General features: G+C 47.5%; 1 protein-coding gene across 1 annotated transcript in view; it reads left to right on the forward strand.

The window, feature by feature from the left end:
• The window catches only part of CACNA2D2 (calcium voltage-gated channel auxiliary subunit alpha2delta 2), a 222,718-nt gene that overhangs the window by 75,053 nt on the left and 124,184 nt on the right, over positions 1-23,481 (forward strand). The window contains exon 3 of the mRNA XM_062008214.1: positions 12,674-12,790. Coding sequence (XP_061864198.1) covers positions 12,674-12,790 — 117 coding nt within the window. The remainder of the gene's footprint in view (positions 1-12,673; positions 12,791-23,481) is intronic.

Genomic DNA, 23,481 nt, shown 5'->3' on the forward strand with positions numbered 1-23,481 from the left:
ATGCTGTCAAGAGGGATTAATTTCTGTCCCTGATTAACTTTATACTGGAACAGCAAGAGACTAATGCTTCACCATGCACAGTGCCTGTTGCTACCTTTCCTTACACCGAGTAGATCCAAATCCATCCCTGGTGCTGCTCTCTCCTTGTTTTGTTACCTTAAACCCAAGTGGTAGGGCCATTGCTCTGGATGTGTGATGTCAGGCCATGTACAGGTTCTCTAACGTTGATGGAAAGTACTGAAAAAACCTGCCAGTGCTTCGGGGGTCTGGCTTGAGCCAGGCAAGACTTGTTTCTGCTTGTGGTGGCTTTAATGCACTGGTCGGTCCCTAGAGGCTCCTGGTGGAATATTAATACCCTCCATTCTGTGCTAGCTTTCCTCTAAGGCTTCTCTAACACTTTGCAAGCATTAACAATAAATTCTTTCAATATGGGAGGTCGATGAGACCGTGCAGACACGGGAAGGTGATTTGCCAGCCGTCACACAGGCAGGTCAGTACTGTGCATGGAGCAAAGGGGCAATGCAGACCAAGTCCCCTCTCTGAGCCATAAGTGCCAGACAATTGCTCCCCACCTGTGCTTAGTTAAGATCACATGCTGTCATAGGTGTGGAGCTGAAAGAGCATTTTGTGTTGGCAGTGAAGTGCACATGCAGAGCTCTCTAAGAACGGGTGAGTCCAGAGCTTGGCCTTGTATTTGTGTGCAGGGGGAAAGGGCTGGGACAACAGGGACTACAAATATTGGGAAAGAACTCAAGGAGGAGAGGATGCAAGTGTGTGTGCAGATTTGTGTGATGGTGGTTGGGTGGATCAGAGTGATTAATTTTGTCTGCTCTGTGTGTGCTGGCTCCCTCTGTCCCAGCTCTGGCTTTTGCTGTGGGCACTTCCCTGCACTCTGCTAATCCTGGCATGCAATGGGGCCGAGTTCTTCCCCACCTCTGGGACAGCACTCCTGCAAACTTAGCACTGTACATAGGCAGAGTCTGTGGACTGCTAGGAGTGATCCTAAGGTTGCAGATCATCCTGCTGCCTCCTCTTCAGCTATATGGACAACCAGAAACTCTCAGCCCATATATACCTGCTTCTGCAAAGCCTGTATGTCTGGCACTGACTACCCTTTGTTCTCTATCCCAAGCCTATACACATCTCTTAGTGAGTAAGTCCCCTAAACTAGTCATATGGATCAGCTATACCTAGCAAAGAGTGTTCTCCTTTGCCTTGGTCCTTCTCTCATTTTGAGGAGCAAGAGATGAAGCTGACCTGCCCAAGGTGGTACCAGGGGGAGGATGGGAGAGCCCATGAGTCACTGCTGTACCATTCATGGCTGATGGAGGAGACTTTGCCATTGTTAACCCCCCAAAATGCTGACCAAGCAAGCAGTGGTTGATTTGGGAGGGAGAGTGCTTGGTGAGGTTGGCAGAAGATAGTGGAGCAGGGAACAACTTCTGCCTGCAGCCTAGTGAGTGAAAGCCCATGTGTTGGAAACCTCGTGGGGTCTGTGAAAAGTGGATCCATGGGACCCTCTCTGCTCCCCACCAAGGAGGAGTCCACGTCTGCTCCTTCCCACGGTGACGGCAGGCAGCCCTGTGCCTTGCTTGTGACAGCCACAGCTAAATGAGCAGCTCATTGAGAAGACACCTGGTGCCAGGGGGGAGGGTCATTTACTGCTCTGCTAAGAGGTCCCTACTGTATTTTCTCTTTAATGTGAAGGGCTCCTCAGTGGGCTGTCAGTGACTGCTGCACCTGCATGGTACTGGGAGCTGCATGCTAGCAGATCCTGCATGGAAATAGCCTGGAGTGGGGGGCTGTGGCAGCAGGCTGGGTTTAGCAGGCACATCTGACTGATTACTGTAGTTTTTCTTTGGCATAGTCATGTATTTTGAAGGTTGTGAAGATGAGGAAGGTGGAGGGACAGGAAAGGGTGGGATGTAGCACGGGTGGATGCTGTTGAAGCCCTGTATCAGCACAGCTTTGCCGTTGCACATCACTGCTGACCTTTACCCTCTGCTCTGCTATTCCACAGCAGGCTGCAGCTGCTCATTGCCCCGCTGCTATCAGCAATCAAATCAGGAGCTGAGATCTCAGAATTCCTCAAATCTACTCTTGCAATTCCTGTCTGAGCACTCTTGTACTATCTCTCTGGCATTTCATCCAAAAAAAGCGTGCCTTGTTATGCTCAAGACTCGGGCTTCACTTTTGCTTTGTTTTTTCCCTCCTCACTCCTGAGCTTTCCCCCAAAGTTACAGGTTTAAGCATCTGATCAAAAGTGCTTAGCTTTGCCAGATGCCTGGATATTTTGGGTGCTGTTTTGAGTAGCAGCCTGGTGAATATACCCAACATCATTACCTAATTGTAGTTTGAACCCAAGACACTTGGATATGAGAAACATTAACTCGTGTGGAAAGAGCAAATGAATCTCTGAGTTTTTTAGCTTACAAGAGTAGAAATTAAAGTAGGACAAATCTTCTGACATATAATGGTGCACAGCAGCACAAGGCAGAATCACAGAATCTTAAGGGTTGGAAGGAACCTCAAAAGATCATCCAGTGCAACCCACCTGCCAGAGCAGGAGCACCTAGAGTAGGTCACACAGGAACACAGAAGTGTCTGTTCTTCATTAATTCTGTGTCCTTCCACCAAGAACACTGTTTTAAATGACAGCAAGAGGTTTTCAGTTCAAGCATTGTAAAAAGTTCTCAAGTAGGGTTGTGAAGCACCAGAGTGTTTTGTCCTGTGGGGTGCAGGAATGTCCATCACTGAGTATCTCTAAGCAGGTCAGAAGAACGTGTTTGTAATGAGATAACTATGGCAGTTATGTTAGAAATGATACTACCTTTCCTTGGGAGTATCTGAGTAGGCTGGGACTACGTGAGCTGATGGGGTCTCTCCCAGCATTGTTCTCTCTGATGCTGCAGAGGTTTCTGAATCTTATAGTAGAGTTTCTCCATTGAGATGCTGGATCTGTGAGATCTCTGTGGGTGCATATCTGTCTTGCCCTGTGCCCCTCTAAGACTGTACTGAAAGCTAAAACCTGGGTTTTGTTTCTCAGCTGGAGGGTTTGATGCTGCTGCTTGAATCTTGCTGGTGGGACTTTGGAGATAGGACTAAATGCTAAAACCTCAGTTGATTGAACTTTGCAGAGGGTCACCTCTATACTAAAATCTCCAGATATGTGGTGTATTTTTGTTGAAGTCTCAGTTTCTGTGCCTCACTGGCTCAGGGAGCAGGAAGCACTGATAGGAGAAAGGAGGAGTCGGGAAATGTGTGGAAGAAAGCTGCCAACAATATCCTGTGGGGACAAGGAGAAGCTTGATGAGCCTGTGCCACAACAGAGAGGACTTTGTATTAGATGTAAGAAATGACTTTCTAGCAGACAGGCTAGGAAAGCACTGGAGGACATCAGCCAGGGAAGCCTGGGCTCTCTGCCACCAGTGGGCAAGACCAGGGCTTTTGAATAGCACAGGTGAGGTCGATCCTGCTTGAGACAGAGAGATGGATGTTGGACAAGTGAGTCTCTTCCAGCCTTGCTTCCAATGAGCCTATGCATTTATATTACTGTGCTTGAAGAGCTAGAGATTAAGGGAGAATAGCTTGTAAACATGAATCCTTGGAGATGAGAGAAAGCCCCAAAACCTACATCAGAAGGTAAATCAAGAGAATTGCAAAGTTGCTATTTCTAAAAGTTCAATTTCTTTAAAATAGATCATTACTCTGCAGAAAACTGTAGAGGTGACTGTTGACAGTGCTGACTTATGCTGGCCTAGATTTCAATTGCTTTAGCTCTAGTAAGGGATTTAGTTTAATTCCATGTCAGTGGAGTTATCCTGAATTTGCATCACAGCAGCCAAGGGCTGAATGTGGCCAATGGTAGCCATCAATAAGAACAAAAGGCAGTGCAAGGTAATTGTTACTCTTTTTCTTGTGTCATTTGAAGGAAAGACTGCAAAATATGTCTGGGAGCTGTGGTGTTGCACAGCACAGCCTTTTTTCACAGCCCTTCTTACAAGAAGCAGCAGCTTTTCTGGCACAGAAGCTAAAGCTGTTTTGGGAAAGAGGCCTGGTTATTTGTTTAAAGCCAAGTCTGAAGATCCAAGAGCCTTGCATCGCTGGCTGGGGAGTGAGGGAGGGAGCCATGTGTGCTTGGGGTGCCCTTGCAGGGAATGAGGAGCAGCTCTGGGCCCCGCTGCTCTCCCCACGCTTTGGCAAAGAGGCTGGTGAAATGCTTCCCAGCTTCTCTCATAGCAGTGGTAGTGCCTTCCTCCTTCTGGCTTGCTGGGGAAACTGAGTCTGGTGAGATCTTTTGTGTCTGGATTAGCTTTTGTAATTTCAGTGTCCTGAAGATTTGACCTTGGGAAAGAAGCAGCACAGTAAAGGGAAATAAAGCTTTAAACAGTCCAGCAACTGAGGGAAAGGCAGAGCTGCAGCCACAGAGTCTCAGGGGTCATCTGAGAAGCGCAGAAGTTTCTTGCTTTATTTTTGCTCAACTATTTGCATCACCTTCTCCAGTTCATCTCACCCACGTGCCCTTTGAAGCCATCAGTCCCAGCCCAGACCTTCCCTCCCTCCATTTCCTGCTCCATTCTCTTCCTTTGAACCCTTCTCTGTGTCCTCTTCCTCCTCACCCTTCTCTGTGTCCTCTTCCTCCTCACCCTTGCACTTGTCCTGGTGGGTCCCACATGGTGCATCAGTGGAGCATGTGCCTGTCTGCCTCAGAGAGCACTTTTACCTCTTTTGATTGAACTGACTATCCATTCTAAAATTGCTTTTAATCACTGAATGGTAAGAGTTGGAAGGGACCTCTACAGATCATCTAGTCCAATCCCCAGCTAAAGCAGGTTCCCCTGGACCAGGTTACAAATCCTTGCTTATAGGTAACCCAGTGGGAAATTGAGTTCTACTGAACCAATATAAATCAAGCATGTATTTCTGGAAGAGCTTCACATGGGAGGATTTGCACTGCTGTATCAATGTAGCTTTTGATCTGACCTATTCCTTGCTTTGGTAGAACATCATTTCATTCTCTTAGGGACAATGGAGTGTGCCCATTGTGACCCGTGGTGTGGAGACACTGGTTCTGATAAAAATAGTAACAAGCTGAAGTACAGCAGAGTGGTACATCTCCATCTGTGATAACATCTCTCCTAGGATGCACCTGGGTATTCTAGGTGCACTATCTCCTAGAGTGTTCTAGGAGCAATTTTAATGATGCTGATCTGAAGTAGAGCTGTTCTATATAGACATGACTTAGTCAAACTGGTTAATCTTTTCTGCATATAATCTGGAAGAAATCAGCTGAGCCTACCTCTTAAAAATACTGTGTTTTCATCACTAAAGCTTTTGTTGTTTTGTCCTGTATAACCAAGAGAGCAGCCAGAGTCAAGGATGAGCTTGGGGGTTTGGTTTTGTTTCTGTTTTATTATACAGGTGTATCATTTTAGAGAATAGATGATCTCAGAATGTATTTGAGTGTTTGTCCAAGATGCTGTAGCTGTTCTCTCCTCTCTTACCTGAGCATAGCAGGCTCTGGTGGGCAACAAGACCCACGCCATCCAGGCAGCTGTGAAAGTGCAGAGCAGTGCCTGTTTGAGACCTTACATTTTCAGCTGTGTGGTGGTTTATTTTTTATCAGGAAAGAGAAGACTGAGTTTGAGGTACTGAATTACCTTGCAGAAGATGCAGTCTCTACAGACATCCAGGCAGGTCTCCTGCTCTGAGAGCTCCCTGTACAAGGGTTTTGGTTGCTGAAGAGTAAAAGCAGCTTTCCAGGCCAGGAGAGGTTTTCTATAATCCAAGCTAACCGTGCATGGCCCTTTAGCTCTGTCTAGTTGGTAAATTATGTGTAGCAGTCTTAGGTCTGCTTAAGAGCTGGCAGGCCTGAAGTCTCAGCCACAGAGGCTTGTGATCCTGGGTTGAGCAAGCAGAAGCCCCAGCCAGTGACAGTGCCTCAGGATGGGAAACATTGGTGCAAGATGGGTAGCACTGGAGCAGCTCTACCTCTCCATCCTTCGTGGAGTGGGCTGCCTTCTTCTTGTCCCCCATATCCTCTGTGGTACCTCTGCCTTTTAGCAGGCTCTTCAGTAAAGGAAGGAGACCTTAGTTCTACGGTTTGTTTGTTTCAATTATAGCTGACCATCTCTGAGGAGCAGCTAAACTTCACGTTTCCCTGTCCTGCTTCTGCAGGAGAGCTGTGAAGGGTGCTTGCCTTTTATTAGGTAGGTGAAAGAAAGGAGTGTGGCAGGGAAGTGACACTGCCCAAGGAGAGAAGGAGATGCAGTTATGAAAGGTCAAGCTGTTTGCCTCCTGCACACGCTTGAGCGTGTGTGCAGGCTGCAGGAGCAGCAGCTCTCACTGAGGTCAAGGGGAGGCTGCAGTCAGGGGCAGGTCAGACTCTGTGGGACCTGCTCCCAGCTCTGCTCCTGAGGGGACAGCTAGACGGATGTCTGGGCTCAGAGCTGTGTCCTCAGGGCCGGTGGTGTGTGTGGTACCAGCTCTGGGAGCTGGCATGGAGTAGATTTGCAAAGCCCTCACTGGACTGCAGCACCACTGCTCACCTGCTGCCACTTCCCCCTGCCTTCCCCTTTCCTGGCTCCTTGTCAGGGATCTAGCACCTTCGTGGCCAACGCCTGCTTTGCCAGAAGGCTGTCCTCATGCCCTCTGCCAGTCCCCATCCCCCTCATCCCTGCAGTGCTGTGTGATCTGCTCTGTGTAACGTGGTAGAGGCAGCACCGCTTGTCCTGGCGGGCTGTCAGCGAGGTCGGTATCATTCTTATCACTGCCTGCTTGATTATCCCTGACGCTGTGCCGAGGCTGACATCCTCCTAATGTAATATAGACACCACGATGATTACCATCATTGCAAGAACTATAAGCACCAGACGATGAAATTTAACAACAGTAGGTGCAGCTGAGACAAGGGTGAGATGGAAATCGTGCTGTCTCCCCTCTCTGCCCGTGGCCCTGAGCAGTCTCCATCTTCCAGCAGGTTCTCTGGAGTTTTGCACTACTTTTCCTCCCTGCCACCTAGCCACAGTGTTCCTTGCTTGGCCTGGACCATCTCACAGTGCTCTTGCCAGTCATTTATATTACTGGGTAACTCTTCTCTAGGTTCCCTCTTCATTCAAAGATGCTCTGTGCGTCTGAGGCACAAGCAGGTCTTCTCAAGGGTTCCCCTTGTTGCTCTTTGGTGATATCCTGAGCTATAGGGGAATGGTAGGACCCCACTATAGATGAGATGAAACTCACAACTGGCCAGACTACTGCTTGTCTGGCGGAGACCAAGAGATCCTGAAGCTTCAGGAGAAGCCCTAACTAGCACCTGAGCAAGCGATGCCTCTAAGAGTAGGTGTTCTGCTGCACTATTTGTTGTATCAACTAATTCCCATTGCAGAGACCTGGGTCATGGTACAGAGCTGGTCAGCACAGGCCTGGCTGAGGGAGTTCAAAGTATTCCCCTGAACAGAGGCCCTTCCTGCTCCATAGAATAATGCCAAGTAGGGAAAAACCTTTTTTTCCTGGTGTGTGGCCTTTTTAGGGCATGACATGGCACAGTCTCACTCTGGGGTATGAGGGGTTATCTCAGGTGTATCTCAGGTCCTGGCTGGAGGAGTAGAGTTTGGTCTTTGGCTTACCTCCCCAGGAGCAGCTCTCCTTTGAGGTGCAACGCTCTGGGAGCAGGCAGGCAGCCTGCTCTGTTGCAGTGTGTAGTACTTTGCTCTTTGCAAACATGCCAGGTTTGCACTGTGATTAAACTCTGCTATTTGGATTGCAGCTGTCCAAACCAGGTGTATTGGATTCATACAAGGAATAAAAAGAAAAGATAATTTCTGGAAGATGACTGTTATCCAGACCAGATGCCTTTGCAGAGGGAACTGGAATGCCACAGCCTCTCCTGGCTTGGACCTGAGCAAGCTCCATCTGGAGTTTGAGCTGTGGCTACAGCCTCTGTGGGCCCAGTGAGGCTGAGAGCTGCTGGGGTCTGGCTTTTGGTTTGTGGTGGTTGTTTTTTAGTGATATGGAGAAGGAATCTTGGCACGGAGATGATGCTGTGCCAGCACAACAGTGCTGCCCCTGCCGTTAGCTCAGTTTTGGGGAAAGCCATCTTCTTGGATGATATGAAATGGAGCTGGGGGAAAAGGGAAGATGAGATCTGGTTTGGGTCATATATCACCTTCCTAGCTCCCCCATCAGTGTTGCACATTTTGCCTTGGGCAGGTAGGCTGGAGGCTGGCCCTGCTGCTGTGCAGGGCAGGGCAGGCACCCAGAAGAAATGGCAAAGCTGAGGCTGATGAGATCATTTTGTCTTTCTAGTGGTGCCCAAAGGCTAATGGTGCTGTACAGGGAGCTCCCCCAGTCTGTTATTTTCCTTTATGTTTTATCATCTGGTACCTTGACCCATGGGAAGATGCTGAGTCCTCTGCTGCTGCTCGTCAAGTAGCGATTTCTGCACTCATGGGAGTGTCTCTGCACCCTTTTCTGTTCCTTCTGGGGCTGCCTGCTTCATAGTGCTGGGTGTGCTCACGGGGAATTGGGAACTGGCAAATGGTTTCTCTGAACCCTGACAGCTCCCTGGATATATAGGCACAGAAGGAATAAATAGCAGAGCTGAGTATCATTTGTTGTGCATTAGGATCAAGGCAAACAAGTGAATTCAGAGAATCGATGTTCTGAGGCAATATCAGATGTGCCTCTTTGGTTATATAGTTGCAGCTGTGAATGTGGGTTGACAATTGGTTGTGTTACCAGCTCTGCTTTTTAGTAAGGCTACTTAGCACTTCTGTGCTTGTTTAGGTCATCTTCTCAGCTGTTTATAATTGCACTATGTTTAGAATTCCTTGGGATTAAGTTTTTCATGCTGCAGGTTGAGCTGTTTGATTTCTCTCCCCAACCTGCCACCATTATATTTTCTTTTCTTTTTTATTTCAGCTCAGCACTTACTTTAGCCTCTGTTTATGTTTCCCCCAGTCTTGCCACTTACTACTTCACTCTCAGCATCCACTGCTGGACTCTGCTTGGTGCCATGCCCGCACCTTCTGGCTACTGTATCCAGCTTCAGCCCTTCCCAGACTTTTTATTGACATTAGCAGTTTATAATTTGGTCTTGATCCCAGTCCTGTGAATACAGTTTCCTGCTGTGTGCTGCCTGAGGGCTAATACATCCATAGGTAATTCAGGGACACTGTGCAGCCCCTCTCCTGTCCAGTAACTTCAAGAATGTCAGCCACATTGAGCAGGGCTACTGCAGGGCATTAGGACTGGGCTTCATCCTTGTGTTTGTGCACTGCCACCTCGATGGGATGTGTTCACAAAGAGATTGTAAAGTAAAACTCGAGTCTAGCAGGAGCATGCAGCCCACACTCCCCTTGTCCCCGAGGGTGCTGGCGCTGGGTGGGTGTGAGTGTACCTACAAGCAATGAGGAGCAGTGGTTTCTTGACTCTGAGGTCACTGCTGTTAAAGGTTTCAACCCCAAGTCCCAGAGCATGAGCTCACAGGAGAATTTCAATGAGAATGGCTTTTTAATCTGGATAAAATGAACAACGTTTGTCATTGCTGAGAAACGTTTGGGACATCTTTGGCCAGAAAATCGTCCCTTCGATTCAGCTCGAGGAAGAACCCAATATGGGAAATGTCACCTTAGATAAGTAAAACCTGGTCAAATTCTGAACAACCCAAAGCAAAGTGCTGCAGTGGAGAGTGAAGCTATCTCAGCTGCCTGGAGCACTACCATTCATTCCCCTGCCTGTCTGGTATGTTCTTGTGCACGTATGGTCACTGTTAATTCATGTTGGGTTGTTCTAATTAATGCTGATGAACTGTTCAGCCAAGACGGCTGCAGAGCTCTGCAGCTGCAGAAAGGGCTGGAGGAACATCTCCTGGTTTCTTGCTCTGTTTTTTCCTCCCCTGTGGACAGACACCATTTCTGTCTGTAACCAATATGAGCCAATTTTCTGTTTCATAATAGGAAAATACTAATGTCAGGGTGCCCTCCTTACCCAAAGCTTTCTCCTTGAAGATTGCTCCTCTTTGCTTTCCTAATTGCTGCTGCTCAGATGGAGGTAGCCCAAGTCTTCCAAACACATTATTTTGTTATACTGTTACTTACCAAAGGGAAAAAGAAGAGTATGAGAGTGTTGCTTTAACTCTTTCTGTGCAGATGTGGGGTGTTTCTGTCTAGCATGGCATGCTTTGCCATTGGCAATACGTGCTTTTCAGTCTGAAGCTTGGGGTGTGATGGAGCTCTGATGTGAAGAACACCTGGAAATCATTTCTGCTGGAGTCTGAGTGTGCCTCTAAAAGGTGTTCTCTTACTTTGCAGTCATTGTGCTCACGTAACAGTCACCAGTAAGAAGACAGGAGTTGCTGAATAGATGTGAAGTATGAGTGGTTTGGGGACCAAAATAGTTTGGGTGAAGCCTTTGGAATCAGATTGGCTGAAAATTTAGTGCTTGGAGCTACTTTTTCTTGAAGACTGGCAGGTCTGGAGCTAGGTCACTCACCAAGAAAGTTCACAAAAATGCAGTTTCCTCCAGAAATGAGCAGGTCTGAGCCTTTTGTGTGCCACCCCACTGACAGAGGAAGGGTGGGATACCATCCTGGCAGCCAGGGCTGGTTACCTGAATCCCTTGGGGCTTTTTTTGGGAAAACAGCACAGGTGCTTGGAGTAGTGGTGTATGTGAACACAAAGCTGCCAGGAGAGGCATGCTGGCAGGAATTTCCTTGTGGCATGGAAGAAGAAAGGAGCTCAGGCAGAGCAGGGACTCCATCAAGAAGTGCAGAAAGCAAAGTTGGAGCCTGACAATTAACCCCATAGGTCTGGAGAGACCATGCAAAGCCCAAAGAGCAGCGTTTTGCTTAGTCTCTGAGTGTACTCCTGTGACTTCAGCCTCAGAAACCACAAAAGGGGAAGCTGTGGTGTGGGGAGATCTCTGCTCTGTTTCTTGAATTCATTGCCAGCTGCCTTTCTGTGAGCAAAATCACCTCTTGCTCCAGCTCATTAACATCTGGAAAAGAAAAATGGTGGAGTAAGTACTTTCCCAACATATCAGGAGGGTCTCATCCCATATTTGAGCTGTGTGATGTGCTGCTGTCCAGATTCTGGGTGCCTGTCTGACCATACCTTCATTTTTACTGGCTCCATTAAGGGAAACAGTTGTGGTATCATCCTGTCTCTAGCCAAGCCTCTCCCCAGTTCTATCTGTGTGCTGCCAGCACCGGGCAAAATGTTTCTGAGGTGCTTGCTTGTCTTATGGAAGCTGGTTGTTTACTGCTTGTGTTTGGATGCTGCTCTGAGGCCCAGGGCAGAGAAAGGCAGATGTTTGGGGAGAAATGGCTTCTGCACCACCTGGTGTCTTCTTTTGTTGTAATGGTCAGATCTGCAAGAACCTGGCAGTTACAGGCAGAGTATTTCACCTCTAATGAAGCTCCAGCAAAGAAGGGGTTTTGTTCTGTGGGAGGCAATGATTCAGCTCCCAAGAATCATGCAGCTCAGGTAGGTGCCAGACATGCTTAGCACAGAAATCACAGTTAGACATGCAGTCAGCTACCTCCTTGGGAATGTCCAGCTCTCTTTGGAGGCTTTTTTGCTGCTGGATGTCTTTATGACTGGGATGGTAGGCATTTGTAAGCAGTGTGAGGATTGAGAGGGAAGCACAGTCCTGTTAATATGTGGTTTTCTTCATGTATCTTAAGAAAAGATTGAGCATGAGGATTTTTCTTTCTGACCTCAGGGTCTTGTGAGAAGCACTTCTCTCTTACCCTGAGTTGGTGGCACCTGAGTTTGCAGACAGGCTGAGTTAAGTGAGAGAATTATCTGAGGGGTTCGTGGTTACAGTCTTCTGGTGTGACTGAGCTCTTCTTGTTGGGGCAGTGCTGATGCCCACAGCCTTTTTCTTGGGGTAGCCCTGTGCTTTGCAGTGTTGTGATGTGGCTTGGAAGGGCAGGCCCACAGCTGCGTGGTTTGGGTGCAAACATTCAAATCCAGGTAATTGCATCAGGCTTTCAGGATAATCCCAGTACACATCTGTGCCTCTCCCTGCCACAGCCTGGCCAGGTTCTGGATTGGTTGCAGAAATCCTGATTTCCTAAAGATGGTGCTTTACTATGACTTGCTTAGAGATGAAGTTTTGTCCTACTTCTCTTTGCTCCCATTGCTGGTACCAACTGCCAAGGGCTGCCCTGCCTGCACCTGTGCCACAGACTCCACATCTAACACAGGGAGCTGGGAGCAGGCAGGCAGTTGCTCTCGCACGTGCAAAACCCATCCAATGGCCTTGAGAAAGGGGCAAGTTGAATGGACAGGGGGCTTTAGGGGTGAAGCCCGTGAAGACATGTGGTGGCTCTGCCTGTGCTGCTGGTTTAGCTCCACAGAGGCAGAGTATGTGACAGGCAGTGTGATGAGCACCTCGGCTTTTGAACAAGAGGGGAGTTGCTCATAGCCTGCAAGCATGAGGGCAGGCAGCTATAAAGCCAATGGGGTGGGCAGCAGGTCAAATGCATTTTATTCTTTTTCTGGTTGCAAAGCCTTTCTTCCCCTTGTTCCTCTCATTTCCAAGGAGGATATTGTCACCTAATCCACATTGCTGAAATTCTTCAGTGTTAGAGGATCGGCTTTTCTGTGAGAAGACTGCTGTTCTTCTCTCTAAAATTGACTGTCTTTCTTTCTCTTGTTTCCCTTCTTAGATCTACAATGAGAATAGAAACCTATTTGAAGTCAAGGAGAACGTGCCCAGGAAATTGGTGGAGAAGGTTGCAGGGGACATCGAGAGCCTCTTGGCCAAGAAAGTCCGTGCTTTAAAGGTAAGGTGATGGGCCTGTGTGCTACTCCTTTGTCTGATATTCTCAGTTGAAAGAAGAGGGTTGATGCTGCCATAGCATGGTTTCAGCTTCAAAGTAGTTTCTGTGCTTGTGTGGCCTTTTCTGGGATCTGCATCCTGCAGTTGTATGGATTCATATGGAGGATGTCAGATGTGAGGCGAGGACATATCGTGTGAGGATCTCCTCTTGGTACTTTCTTGCTTTTCATCTTCTCCCACCATCATGTGAATACCCAAAGGTGCTGCCACAGAGTACCAGTGACAGCAAAAGCCTGGCAGCAAATTTGACCCAGTCATTTGGCAGGAGATGTTGCGAGGGGGAGTAAAGGCAGGGTGGTGTCCCTGCAGAAGCTCATGGAAGTGTTTCAGACAAGTAAGGTTTTGTTCCTGTTTAGGAGAGGATGCAGTGAAATGTTTGTGCAGGTTCCTGGTGCTTGAATCCTGTGATTGACTGTGTGTTTGGGTTGCCCTCATGGGTGCCTGTGTACATTTCCAATCTATCATCCTATACTGTAGCACTCCTTTTAAAATGAATTCATTTTATCTGTAGTGGAGCAAGGTGACCTGTTCAGGGTGCCTGCTCAGTAAAACCTTGCAGTGGCTACAGAGAGGCAGCAGCAGGACTGTGCTCTGCCACAGCCTTCTCTGCTACCTAGTCTCTAGTAAAGAGAGAAGTAATTACCTTCCTGGAGAGATGGAGATAGCCTCTCCACTGTAGGGGGGTGTGGGAGCTTCGCTCCCAGGAGCTGTAGCATCCTCTCAAATACCCAGTTGTAGTGAGCAGCATGAAGTTGTGCAATGGACATCTGGTGGTATGGCAGCTTGGTTAACTGGCAGGGCTTCTGCAGGGTAATAGACAAGGGGGAAAACTTGAGCAGGTAGCATGTCTGCATAGCGACTGTAGACATAAAGACTTGATCACCCTTGAGCCTGGTAGGCAGGGAAATGGGAAAATGTGCCATGGTGAAAGAAAGGGTGTTGCAATAATTGAGATCTAACTAAGGCAATGAGAGTTTGGAAGTGGCTTGTCTTCATGGCTGGGTAAGAAGAAGCTCAGAGAAGGTATACAGAAGGAATTGACAGACACCCACATAGGCCAGGGAAGTCTCAAGACCTGGTAGGGCCTGAGTGTCAGAATAGTATGGGGTTGTTCCCAGTAACTGACAAAGATGGTGACTGTAGAGATTTGAGTGGAGATTGTTTGTGTTCAGTTCTGGACTTTGGGAGGTAAAGATTAGTCCTACTTGGGACTCACACTAAGTGAATGGCTTAAACCATTCACTAAGCTTGAATGGAAGGAGTGGAAGTGGAACTAAATGGTGGGTGGGCATTGTCACCACTGCATTTGAGTTTGTGCAACTGAAGACCTGGGTGACCAGTCATTTCCTTAACATGAGCTTGCATCCTTGTGTTTGTATAGTTTGTGTGCATGCTTGAGATGTATCATCTATTAAGGTTCCAGAGCTGTGTACTACCTAGAGATGCTGGAGGAAGATACAGGTGACAGAAGCTGGTTGCAAACTTGAAACACACCTGGGACGTGTGTGGCTCCTGTGGGATGAGCAGGGTGATTACACTGAGTTACTCAGCAAGGCTGTGCTGGCTGGTTTCCACTGTGCCATTTCAATTTCAGCTGATGAGTTGCTCTGTTTTTTCATAGAATCATAGAATTGTTTTGGTTGGAAAAAGACCTGTAAGTTCATCAAGTCCAACCACTGCCCTCACACTGCCAAGCCCATCGCTAAACCTCAGCGCCTCAGCTACATGGCTTTCAAATACCTCTAGGGGTGGAGATTCCATCACCTCCCTGGGCAGCCCATTCCAGTTAACAACCCTCTCAGTGAAGTTCTTCCCAATCTCCAGTCTAAACCTCCCCTGGCACAACTTGAAGCCATTTCATCTTTTCTTACCCTTTGCTCTGCCTCACACAGACTTACAGAGTTTGTGCATCTTCTGGTGCTGTGTCAAGGGTAGGACTGTGCCTCTGGTACAAATAACCTTGTTTGTCTTGCAATTTGCCTTCCTTTTGGTTGGGTTTTTGGGCAGGACTGTTGGTGCACTGTAGTGGTTAGATAATGAGCTCTTAGTGCTGTTTTATTGTAGTGGAAACAAGGATGTGTTGACCTGAATTAGTTCTTTCAAGAGGATTCCTTCAGAGCACAGTCACTGGATGGAGCAGTCTTTTACATCCAGCATGCATGTAAATTCTTGACACCTTGGACTGGTGACACTGACAACAAAATCTGAAAATGAGGAAGTTGCTGGAAGGAGGAAAAATTAAATCTTCTGAATTTCTTCCACATTGTTCTGCTTCCACGCTCCTGCCTGTGTTTTCTTCTGTCTCAGCTCTCCCCTTAGTTGAATCATCCCCCCTGGAGTAATTTCCTCCCCTTCTCCCATGACTCACGAGAGTGATGATGACTTCTTGAAATACATTTTTCAGCATCTGAGTCAGGTGGGGCTCCATGTATTAGTGAGGACAGGTGAAGAGGGAGAAACAGAGCCCCCCCTCCCTGATGAATGAGTTACCACATCACTTGTGCACTCCCTCTACTGAAAAGATGCATTCCTGTCTCCTTTGCTGCAGGAGAGAGAAAGGATATTGCCTGTGCTTTGGTGGGGCTTTACAGGAGGGTGCTAGCAAGCCTGTGGGCACACGAGTGCGTGGTTCCAGAATGGAGATTCAGTCCAGTCATCAAAGAGCCTGTTTTCCTCTGTTTCTATGTGAAAGTATTAATGCATCCTTATTAAACTGTGTGCAGAGCATTGATTAATAATACATCATTCTTTACCTTGTCTGTTGCATTTCTAAGAAGCAGAAATGAAGCACAAGGAAACCAAATGCGGCTGCCTGGCCCTGACAGCCACGGTGCTGTGCTGGGGCACGGATCTGGCACTAGACAGACACTCTGATATCCCACGTGCACTTTGGAGTAGTACTGGAGCCAGGGGTAGGTGGCAGAGAGGGTAATTGCTTCCTAAAATAACCCTAATCTACAAGAGGCTGCTTATCTGGATGCCATGCCTCCCTATTTGTACCAGATCATCGTAACTGATGGAAGTCTTCTCATGGGTCAGAAAAATTCCTAGGAAGATCTTGCAATCCTCATCTGTTCCAGCTGCCACTAGAGAAGAGCATCTACAGCTGGATCCAGGGGAATGTTTTCCCCAAGTCCCATGCAGTGGCCTCTCTTTGACATGGATTTGCTTGAGTGCTAACTGCACTGTTCCCCAGCATCCTCCAGTGCCCTTTCTCATGATGATTTCATTGCTTCAAGCCTGCCCTCACAGTCTCCTTTGGGTTCTGTAGTTCCAGCTGCCATTTAGTCTCAAGCTTTAGGAGGATGGGAGGTAGAAGAGATGGTCTTCAGTACTAAAAGTACATCTACTCTCCTTGGAAGTAAAAGATACTGCTAAGGTGGAGTAACTCCTGAAGGAGATGACATTACATTTACCCAGAGTATTGCATTGTGGGGAAGTTCCAGGGATCTCACTACAGGTGAGGTGTGAGGGAATAGTAGGTATGTTCCAAACCAGGTAGAAATTTAAGGGGCTTTTCTTGTTCATGCTCATGAGCTCACCCTTGTTAGGACTTAGACATTTTCCTTCACATGTAGAAAGGAACAAGGTGGCAGGTTGCCAAATGACTACAAATCCCTGTTGTGTCTTCCGTGTGTTGGGAATCAGAGCTGTCTGGCTTATGGCTCAACGTCACCTGGGGCTGGACTTCAACAGGTTGGTTGCCAAAAAGGTGCTTTGCCACTTTTCTTTATAAATTCCTTATCTTTTCTTCCATTTTCTTCCAGGCTGATCATTGCTTTTGTGCATGCCCAGAGAGACGTGTACAGGATAGGGCTTCTTTGGTCAGCTTGTTGAGAACAGCCATTGGGATTTGCTGCTGGTGCAGCACTGAGTGAGGCAGGGCAAAGCCATCACCTGAGGCTGGGCACAGGGTGGCTGACAGCTCTGTATTCCTAAACCTGAGGGGCATTTTTACTCTCTTTTCTTCTCTTAGAATAGCCTTTCTAGGATTCCCCAATTCACGTGTAGCAACTTCTCTTCTTCTAAAGGCTCAGTTGCTGTGTTTGCTGAGTTTGGTGGAGATAAGCCTCTATAGAAAGGAAAAGAAGCAGCAAAGACAAAAGGCACTGGAAGGAGCCCCCCTTACATCAAACCCAGATCCTTCCTTTCTGCATGTGCGCAGAACACAAGGACATCTCTTCTTCCACTGCCATTTCATGTTCTGCCTGCAGACCTTGTGGCTCCTTCCTGCCAAACCATGTCTCTGGATGCCCCCAGCCCTGTCTGTGGCCACTGAGGAGACCTCAGCAGCCAAGCCCCACTTCCTCACCTGTTTGGCAGTTCCAAACAGTGTGGATCAAAGCGAGAGGGTGGCGAGGAGGCTGCTGAGGCAATGAAAGGCTTTGGAGAGTGTGGGTGCAAGAGGCTGAGGGGATACTGCATCATTTCTGCTGCCCAAGCCCAATGCCTCAGGAAATTCTGCTGCCACAAAAGCATCTCTGCAGGAAAAAAGTTGTGGAGAAACATGAGGAGGGCATTGCTTGTGGTGCAGGATCTAGGAAAGTACTTCTCCCTCTCCTTCAAGTCTATGGACACCGCAGATGTGTTTCTTTTATGAAGCTAGGTGAAGCACAGGAGCGATGCCTCTGAGTCTGTCCTTTCCCAAAGCTCTGCAGACTGGGGGAGAAGGCAGTTGTGATTTGATGGAGGAGGAAGCCGAGAGATGGAAATTATACATCCTGGGATATGTTTTTTATTCAGTTCTTTAAAAGGCTGCTTGTGGATGCTGACTGCTTCATCCTTCACATACTTAACCACAGACAATTTGCTTTGTCTCCTGCAAGTGGCACATCCCACAGTTTATTGAGTGGGATATAAATACACTCCTGAAGGGAGATATTTATACATCGTGACCAGCCTGGAGACTGCTGTCTGTGCTGATGGCCTTCCCCATCTCTAAAAAGACACCTCCCTGTCCGTAAAACATGGTACAAATGTGTGAGGGCTCTGGTGTTGCCCCTGTGCATGCTTGGGCTGGTGTTTCCTTTCCAAAGAAGGGGTTTAGTTTTGCATATTGTATATCACCAGCTAAATCTTTTGGCTTAAGATGGGTTTGTTATATTTCTGATGGACCTCGACTGTGTGCAGTGTTGAACACGCCACATTGAGCAGAAGTGCTTCAAAGTGGCATTTCACATCTCAAAGAATTCATAAGTGTGTATTATAGAAATGTGTGTGTATTTTCCATAGGTGTGTGTTCATCTCTGAGGTTTGGTGCACTGTGCAGGACTCTGGTGATGAGAGAAGTAACAGTACTTACCAGTAGTGAAGGAAAAGTTTGTGGGGTTTGGTTTTCTTCTGTTGTTGTGGAATTTAACTACATTTTTGTGTTGCTATGTATTTAGCTCCAGTGTGGGATGAGCATTTTGGGGAAAGGAGGAGTTTGGTAGGAGAGTTCAAAGCTCCTGTTCCTTCAGCTAAGTTACAGGATCTCACAATATACTTCACTGAAGACTTTTGGATTTTCCTGTAACAAGGCTAGGAAAAGCTACTCTTGGCATTAGACATTTTCTTCTGGCAGAAAACTGAATACAAAGGACAAGACTTTGGGGATCTTCTGTGTTTTGAAAGCATACTGCAGGGATGTCTGGCTGGGTTTTCTGTAGCTATGAAGCCTGGATGAACATGATGGCTCTAGGAGTTTGGCATGTTCCTGTCTTCCTTTGCCTCAGATCCTAAGTGAAGGTAGCTGGAAGAGCTGGGATTTGGTGCATGGCAAAGACAGTTGATCTGGAGATGAGTAAGACTTAGGTTTTCTTATTGCCTGAAGCAAATTTCTCAGCTTTGTCTCTGGTTTTCATCTCTCATCCTCAGTTTTGTGTTTTCCCACTTAGTGACATTTTTTCCCTGCATATTCCTTCTGATGTGACGGTGCAATTAGTACTTGGCTGTGCTTTAGGATCCTCTGGTGGAGAGTGAGGTGGGAGTTAGGTGCATTCCCAAGGCAGCTTCTGGGGGGCAAGGGCTGGTCAGTGAGGGCATCACGGGAAGCAGGAGCTCAGGCTGGTTGTGCTTTTAGTCCCGGTTGAATGCTCACTGCATTACTGCTCAGCTGGGACTAGTTCCAAGCTCCATTTATGTCTGGCACAAGCATATATCAAGAGTGCAGAGGGGATTTAATTGGACAGGTTTATCCCTTTAACAATTCTGATAGCCCTGAGATTTCCCTTGCAGGTATGTGGTGAAGGGAGTCTTTATCAGCTATTCTGCTCCCTGATAGGGACAATAAAAGGTTTCACTTGTCTGAAGAGCTGCAAAAATTGGCATGCAGCAAAGCATCTCTCAGCCCAGTTCAGAGCATCCCCCCCACTCCCTCCTCTCTCAGCATTGGAGGCACTGACCTCTGCCACAGCGTGGGCTGGTAGGGAATGAGCAGTGCTGGCACGGTGGCTTTCTCTTCCCTCCCTCACTGTTGGAGATGTTGCTGTCCCCTCATCTTGGTGGTATGTGGTCTTCAGGGTAGGCAGCATTCAGCAGGAGCAGCCTTGGGGTTGTACTGCTGCAGGTAGTGCAAGCTCCTGTTGCCATCTCACTGTCCTGCTGAGCTTTCTGAAGCAAGTTCTTAGCAGTGCTTGTTGGCCAAGTCATTGGTGTGTTTAAGTAGAGGGGTCTCAAGACAGGAGAGACTCTCTTGAGGTGCAGTGCACCAGATGTTTGGGTCAGGTAGCAGCATGTGGTGCTGCACACCAGCCCTGGTGGGTTTCGCTGCTGTGCAGTGTGATATGGCCCTGCATTTTACCAGGTCTGGGACTTCTGGGCATGCCAGAAGTGGTCACACCAGTGGTCACACCCTGGCCTACTGGGTCCCAGACTAGTGTGAAAGCTAAGGAATATGTTCCCTGTCTTGCCTAGGCAGCAAAATAGGGGAGGAAAGAGGGATAGCTCAGGCGAGCTCAGATGCAGCCTGTGATTGTGGTGGGATATAGGGCTTTATTGCCCCATGCACACCCACCCCCTTCCAGCCACACAGCCACAGAGAGGAGTTCTTGCATTCATGGAAGAAAGACCACAAGAAACATCAACCTTGCACATGCTGCAGTAGCATTTAAAGGTATGATCTCTGTGCTTTGCTAATTCAGAGTGACAAATACATCCCTCTTCCTGCTTCTTTGCTAGTTGGTGGCTTTTGTTTTTAATTCTATTTTTAATTTGCTGCTAATAAAATCCTTTCTGACTATCCCCTTGTATTTATTTATTTATTTATTCATTTGTGTGTGTGTGTGTGTGTGTCTTCTCCTGCCTCACGATTGTTCTTGTGCTGGACCTGCTCCAGTAATCCAATTTGAATCCCATCTCCCAGGCCTGGAATTCTAATTTACAGATTGCAGAGGGGAGCTGAACAATGCCCACACACTAGCATAGGGGTTTATTGTCTAATCTAATCAGGGACAATCAGCTGTTTGTAACAAGTCTATCAAAACTGTATTGGGCCAGTTTGCTGAGCAATGTAACCGGCTTTCTTAATAGTGCTAACGAGATTTAGGGCTTCCTGCACTTTCATGCAGATTACCTTGAACGTTTCCCTTTCTTCTGCCATGAGTGCTTGGCAGCAGCCCAGCCCCATGGCCTTTGCTACTCTGTAAGCTGCTTGGTGTGCTCTGGGAAGGCTGGCGAAGGCACCTGGGCTCTTGCATGAGGAATGTTGGAGGGGTCCCTGGGACAATCCTTTCTGGGAGCACCTCTGCAAGGTACAGACTCAGTATCACAAATGCATCTGGAGTCACGGGCAGGGCAGTGAAGAGCAATGGCTTCAGCCTGATAAAATATTCAGTAAGTCTCCATAGCAGGTCTCCAGCCCTGTACACATGCTGTCAGTCTTAAGGCACCATGGGCTTGTCTGACTGTTGGTAAAGAACAAATGAAGAAACCTTTGTCCTCTCTTGCCCTTGGCAGGCTAAGGCTGCTGTTTGTGGGTACCCGCTATAAGAAGTCTGGACAGTTGTTCAGACAAGAGGTTCTCTGAGTTTTTCTGAGACACCTTCTCAGGGCCTGGAGCAAAAGAGGAGGCAAAACCAACTCTGCAGGTGAGCTAAGTCTCAGTATAGCTCTCCAGCCCAGAGTGCAGTTTCCTTACTTTTCCTGTGCAAATACTTTCCTGACAGAAAAAAAGCCCTGAAAACTGGAGTATATCTCCGGCCCCTTACCCTGGCAGCTAGCTGGGAGATGAATTTCAGTGGCTCTCATGCTCCAGCTCTGTACCACTTAGCTCTGTGCCTGATGCCTTTGCCCGAGGATTTATTTTAGGCTATGGATTCCTTCCTGCCCCAGAGCATGTTCCCTTTGGCAGGCACTATGTGCTGCGCTCCTCCCCAAGGCAGGTGCTTTGAGGAGAGCTGCAGTGTGCTGCCAGTCCCTGCGTCACACCTGATGCTGAGGTTCATGGTGTGGGGTCAGCAGCAGTGCTGGGAGCTGTAGCTGCACTTTTAGCCTGAGCAAAAGCTTGCCCTCACCTTCACTGAGTGCTGCAGGGCTGGTTTGCACGCATAGGGAGGAAGACTGTGAACTCCCTGTAATGGGAACTAACCTTTCTTCGATGGTTTCATCACTCTGTGTGCCTTGTCTTTCTGCACGCCTCAGTGTGAGAAGCCTGGAGGCCTCTGAGACCAAGTGAAGAGAAGGCTGAAATACTCCTTAAAGAGTATTTTACTTCCCTTCCTAAAGCTGTTGTGTATTTGACAGCAGTTTGCATGGTTTTCCTGGTTTCTCCAGAAGAGGAGCAGTGCTTTTAGCAGAGGTGGTGGTAACTAAAGCCATTAGTGGCTGGCAAGGGATTTGCAGCAGTTGAAGCTCTTGGCTGTCTCAAAGCTCAGATGCATCAGCTTGGTCTTTACCCTCTGGAGCTCCTGAGGCCTGGCAGGGCTGCCTGATTCTGGGTACTAAGGGAATGCATTTGGGAATGGTTGAAAGGATAAAAGAAGATGGATAAGACTTAACAGTCTATCCATATAGATAGATACAGATATAAAAATGGGAAATGATATAATAGAGGAAGGGGTTTCTGAGCGAATTGGTACTAGGGAAGAGAATTGCCGTTTAATTCTTTGTAAGACAACCTTTAAACACGGTTGGGAAGAAGTGTTTGCAATGATAGCAAAATAAAAGAAACCATGTCACTGAAAAAGGGATTTATTTGAATTTCCTTGGTTAGTTTTGACGTGAGAAAATGCATTTTCATGGCAGTTTGGTAGCTAGCCTTGCTTCTGCACCCTGTCCCGTGGCTTCATAATCTGTGCGTGCTGGGAGAGGATGAGGGGAGGACCTTTATTTCCCTGGGGTTGCCTGCAGGGAGTGTGTACCTCTGGACATAGGGATCTGCTCTTACTACCTGGGAGTTTGGCCCTTTCCCTCCCTGCTGCAGCACCTCCTTGACAAACCTCCTCTCTGACGATCTTGGCCAGAAAAGTCTCCCACTACTTTATTCTTGTTTCGTGTTTTTCCCCCAAATGTTTGAAATGCGTCATCTGGTATGGAAAGCTTTTATATTGAATGGAAATAATCGACCTGGGAAGAAAAACTGAATCATTTTGAATTCAATTCAGGTAGAATGATGAATTTTTTTAAGGGTTTTATCCCCTAGTTGAACTAAAAATCAATTATTTGTATAGCTGTGTTTACGGACAAGTACTGAAGTTAAAGACTCTAATGATTGAGGGGGTGGAGGCTTGGTTCTGGAGGTTAATGGACTTGCATGAAGCTTTTTTGTCTCAAAAGCTCTCTTCAAATCCCACCTTCTTTTCCTAAAGAAAGTGGATTTGGCAAGTCTCATTCCTGCAGCCCACGAAACCCAAATCAGCTTCGGCACAGTTTATCTCAGTAGGTCTCTGCACGAGAGTTCTATAGCAGGGATAGCTGCAGGTGAAGAGCAGGAGCCAGTCATGAAGATGGATGCATAATAAGCATTTAGCTTGGTTCTGGGCAAGTTGTGCTGTGCTGGCACACAAGTGTGCTCCCTGTCTGGTGGTATGGTGTCTAGCAGGGACCGTGCTCTCTGTTCCACAGAGCTTTGCATCTGCTGAAGCTTTAAACAGGATGAGTCTGAAACCTGTCAGCCTCCAGCCCTATCCCAGAGCGAGGAGCTATTATATATTCCCAGAGCAGCTGATGTCCATTAAACATTTGAGAGACACTGCAACAACGTGTAAAATATCTGTGATAAGGATCTGAGCAAATCTTAATAACAAAGAGAGGAAAGGAGAATGTAAATTGCACATACAATTGTGATAAAGAGCCAGAGATAATATTAAAGAGATTGTATCAATTTAATGCAAGTTTAGTGCCAGAGCCTTCGATCTGCTCTTTAAAGAGGAGTTGTTGGGAGCCCAGAGTATTCCTGCAGACAGTGCTCAAATTGTTGTGATCCTCTGGACCAGCTGTCCCTGCACCCAGCGTGCTGCATGAAGCTGGCTGCTCCCTGGGGCTTAATGAAAACCTTTGCAGCCCCTACAATAAAAATCACGTTCCTTGGAAAAAACAAAGTGCCCTTCTGCCTGCCAGCCTTTGGGTCCCTCAAAAAGGCAATTAAACAGCAGCTTAATACAGCCTTGTGATGAGAAATTGTCGGTGTTCACAGGCATCTGAAATGAAAGCAAGATG

The sequence above is a fragment of the Colius striatus genome, chromosome 15, assembly GCF_028858725.1.
Source record: "Colius striatus isolate bColStr4 chromosome 15, bColStr4.1.hap1, whole genome shotgun sequence".
NCBI lineage: Eukaryota > Metazoa > Chordata > Aves > Coliiformes > Coliidae > Colius > Colius striatus.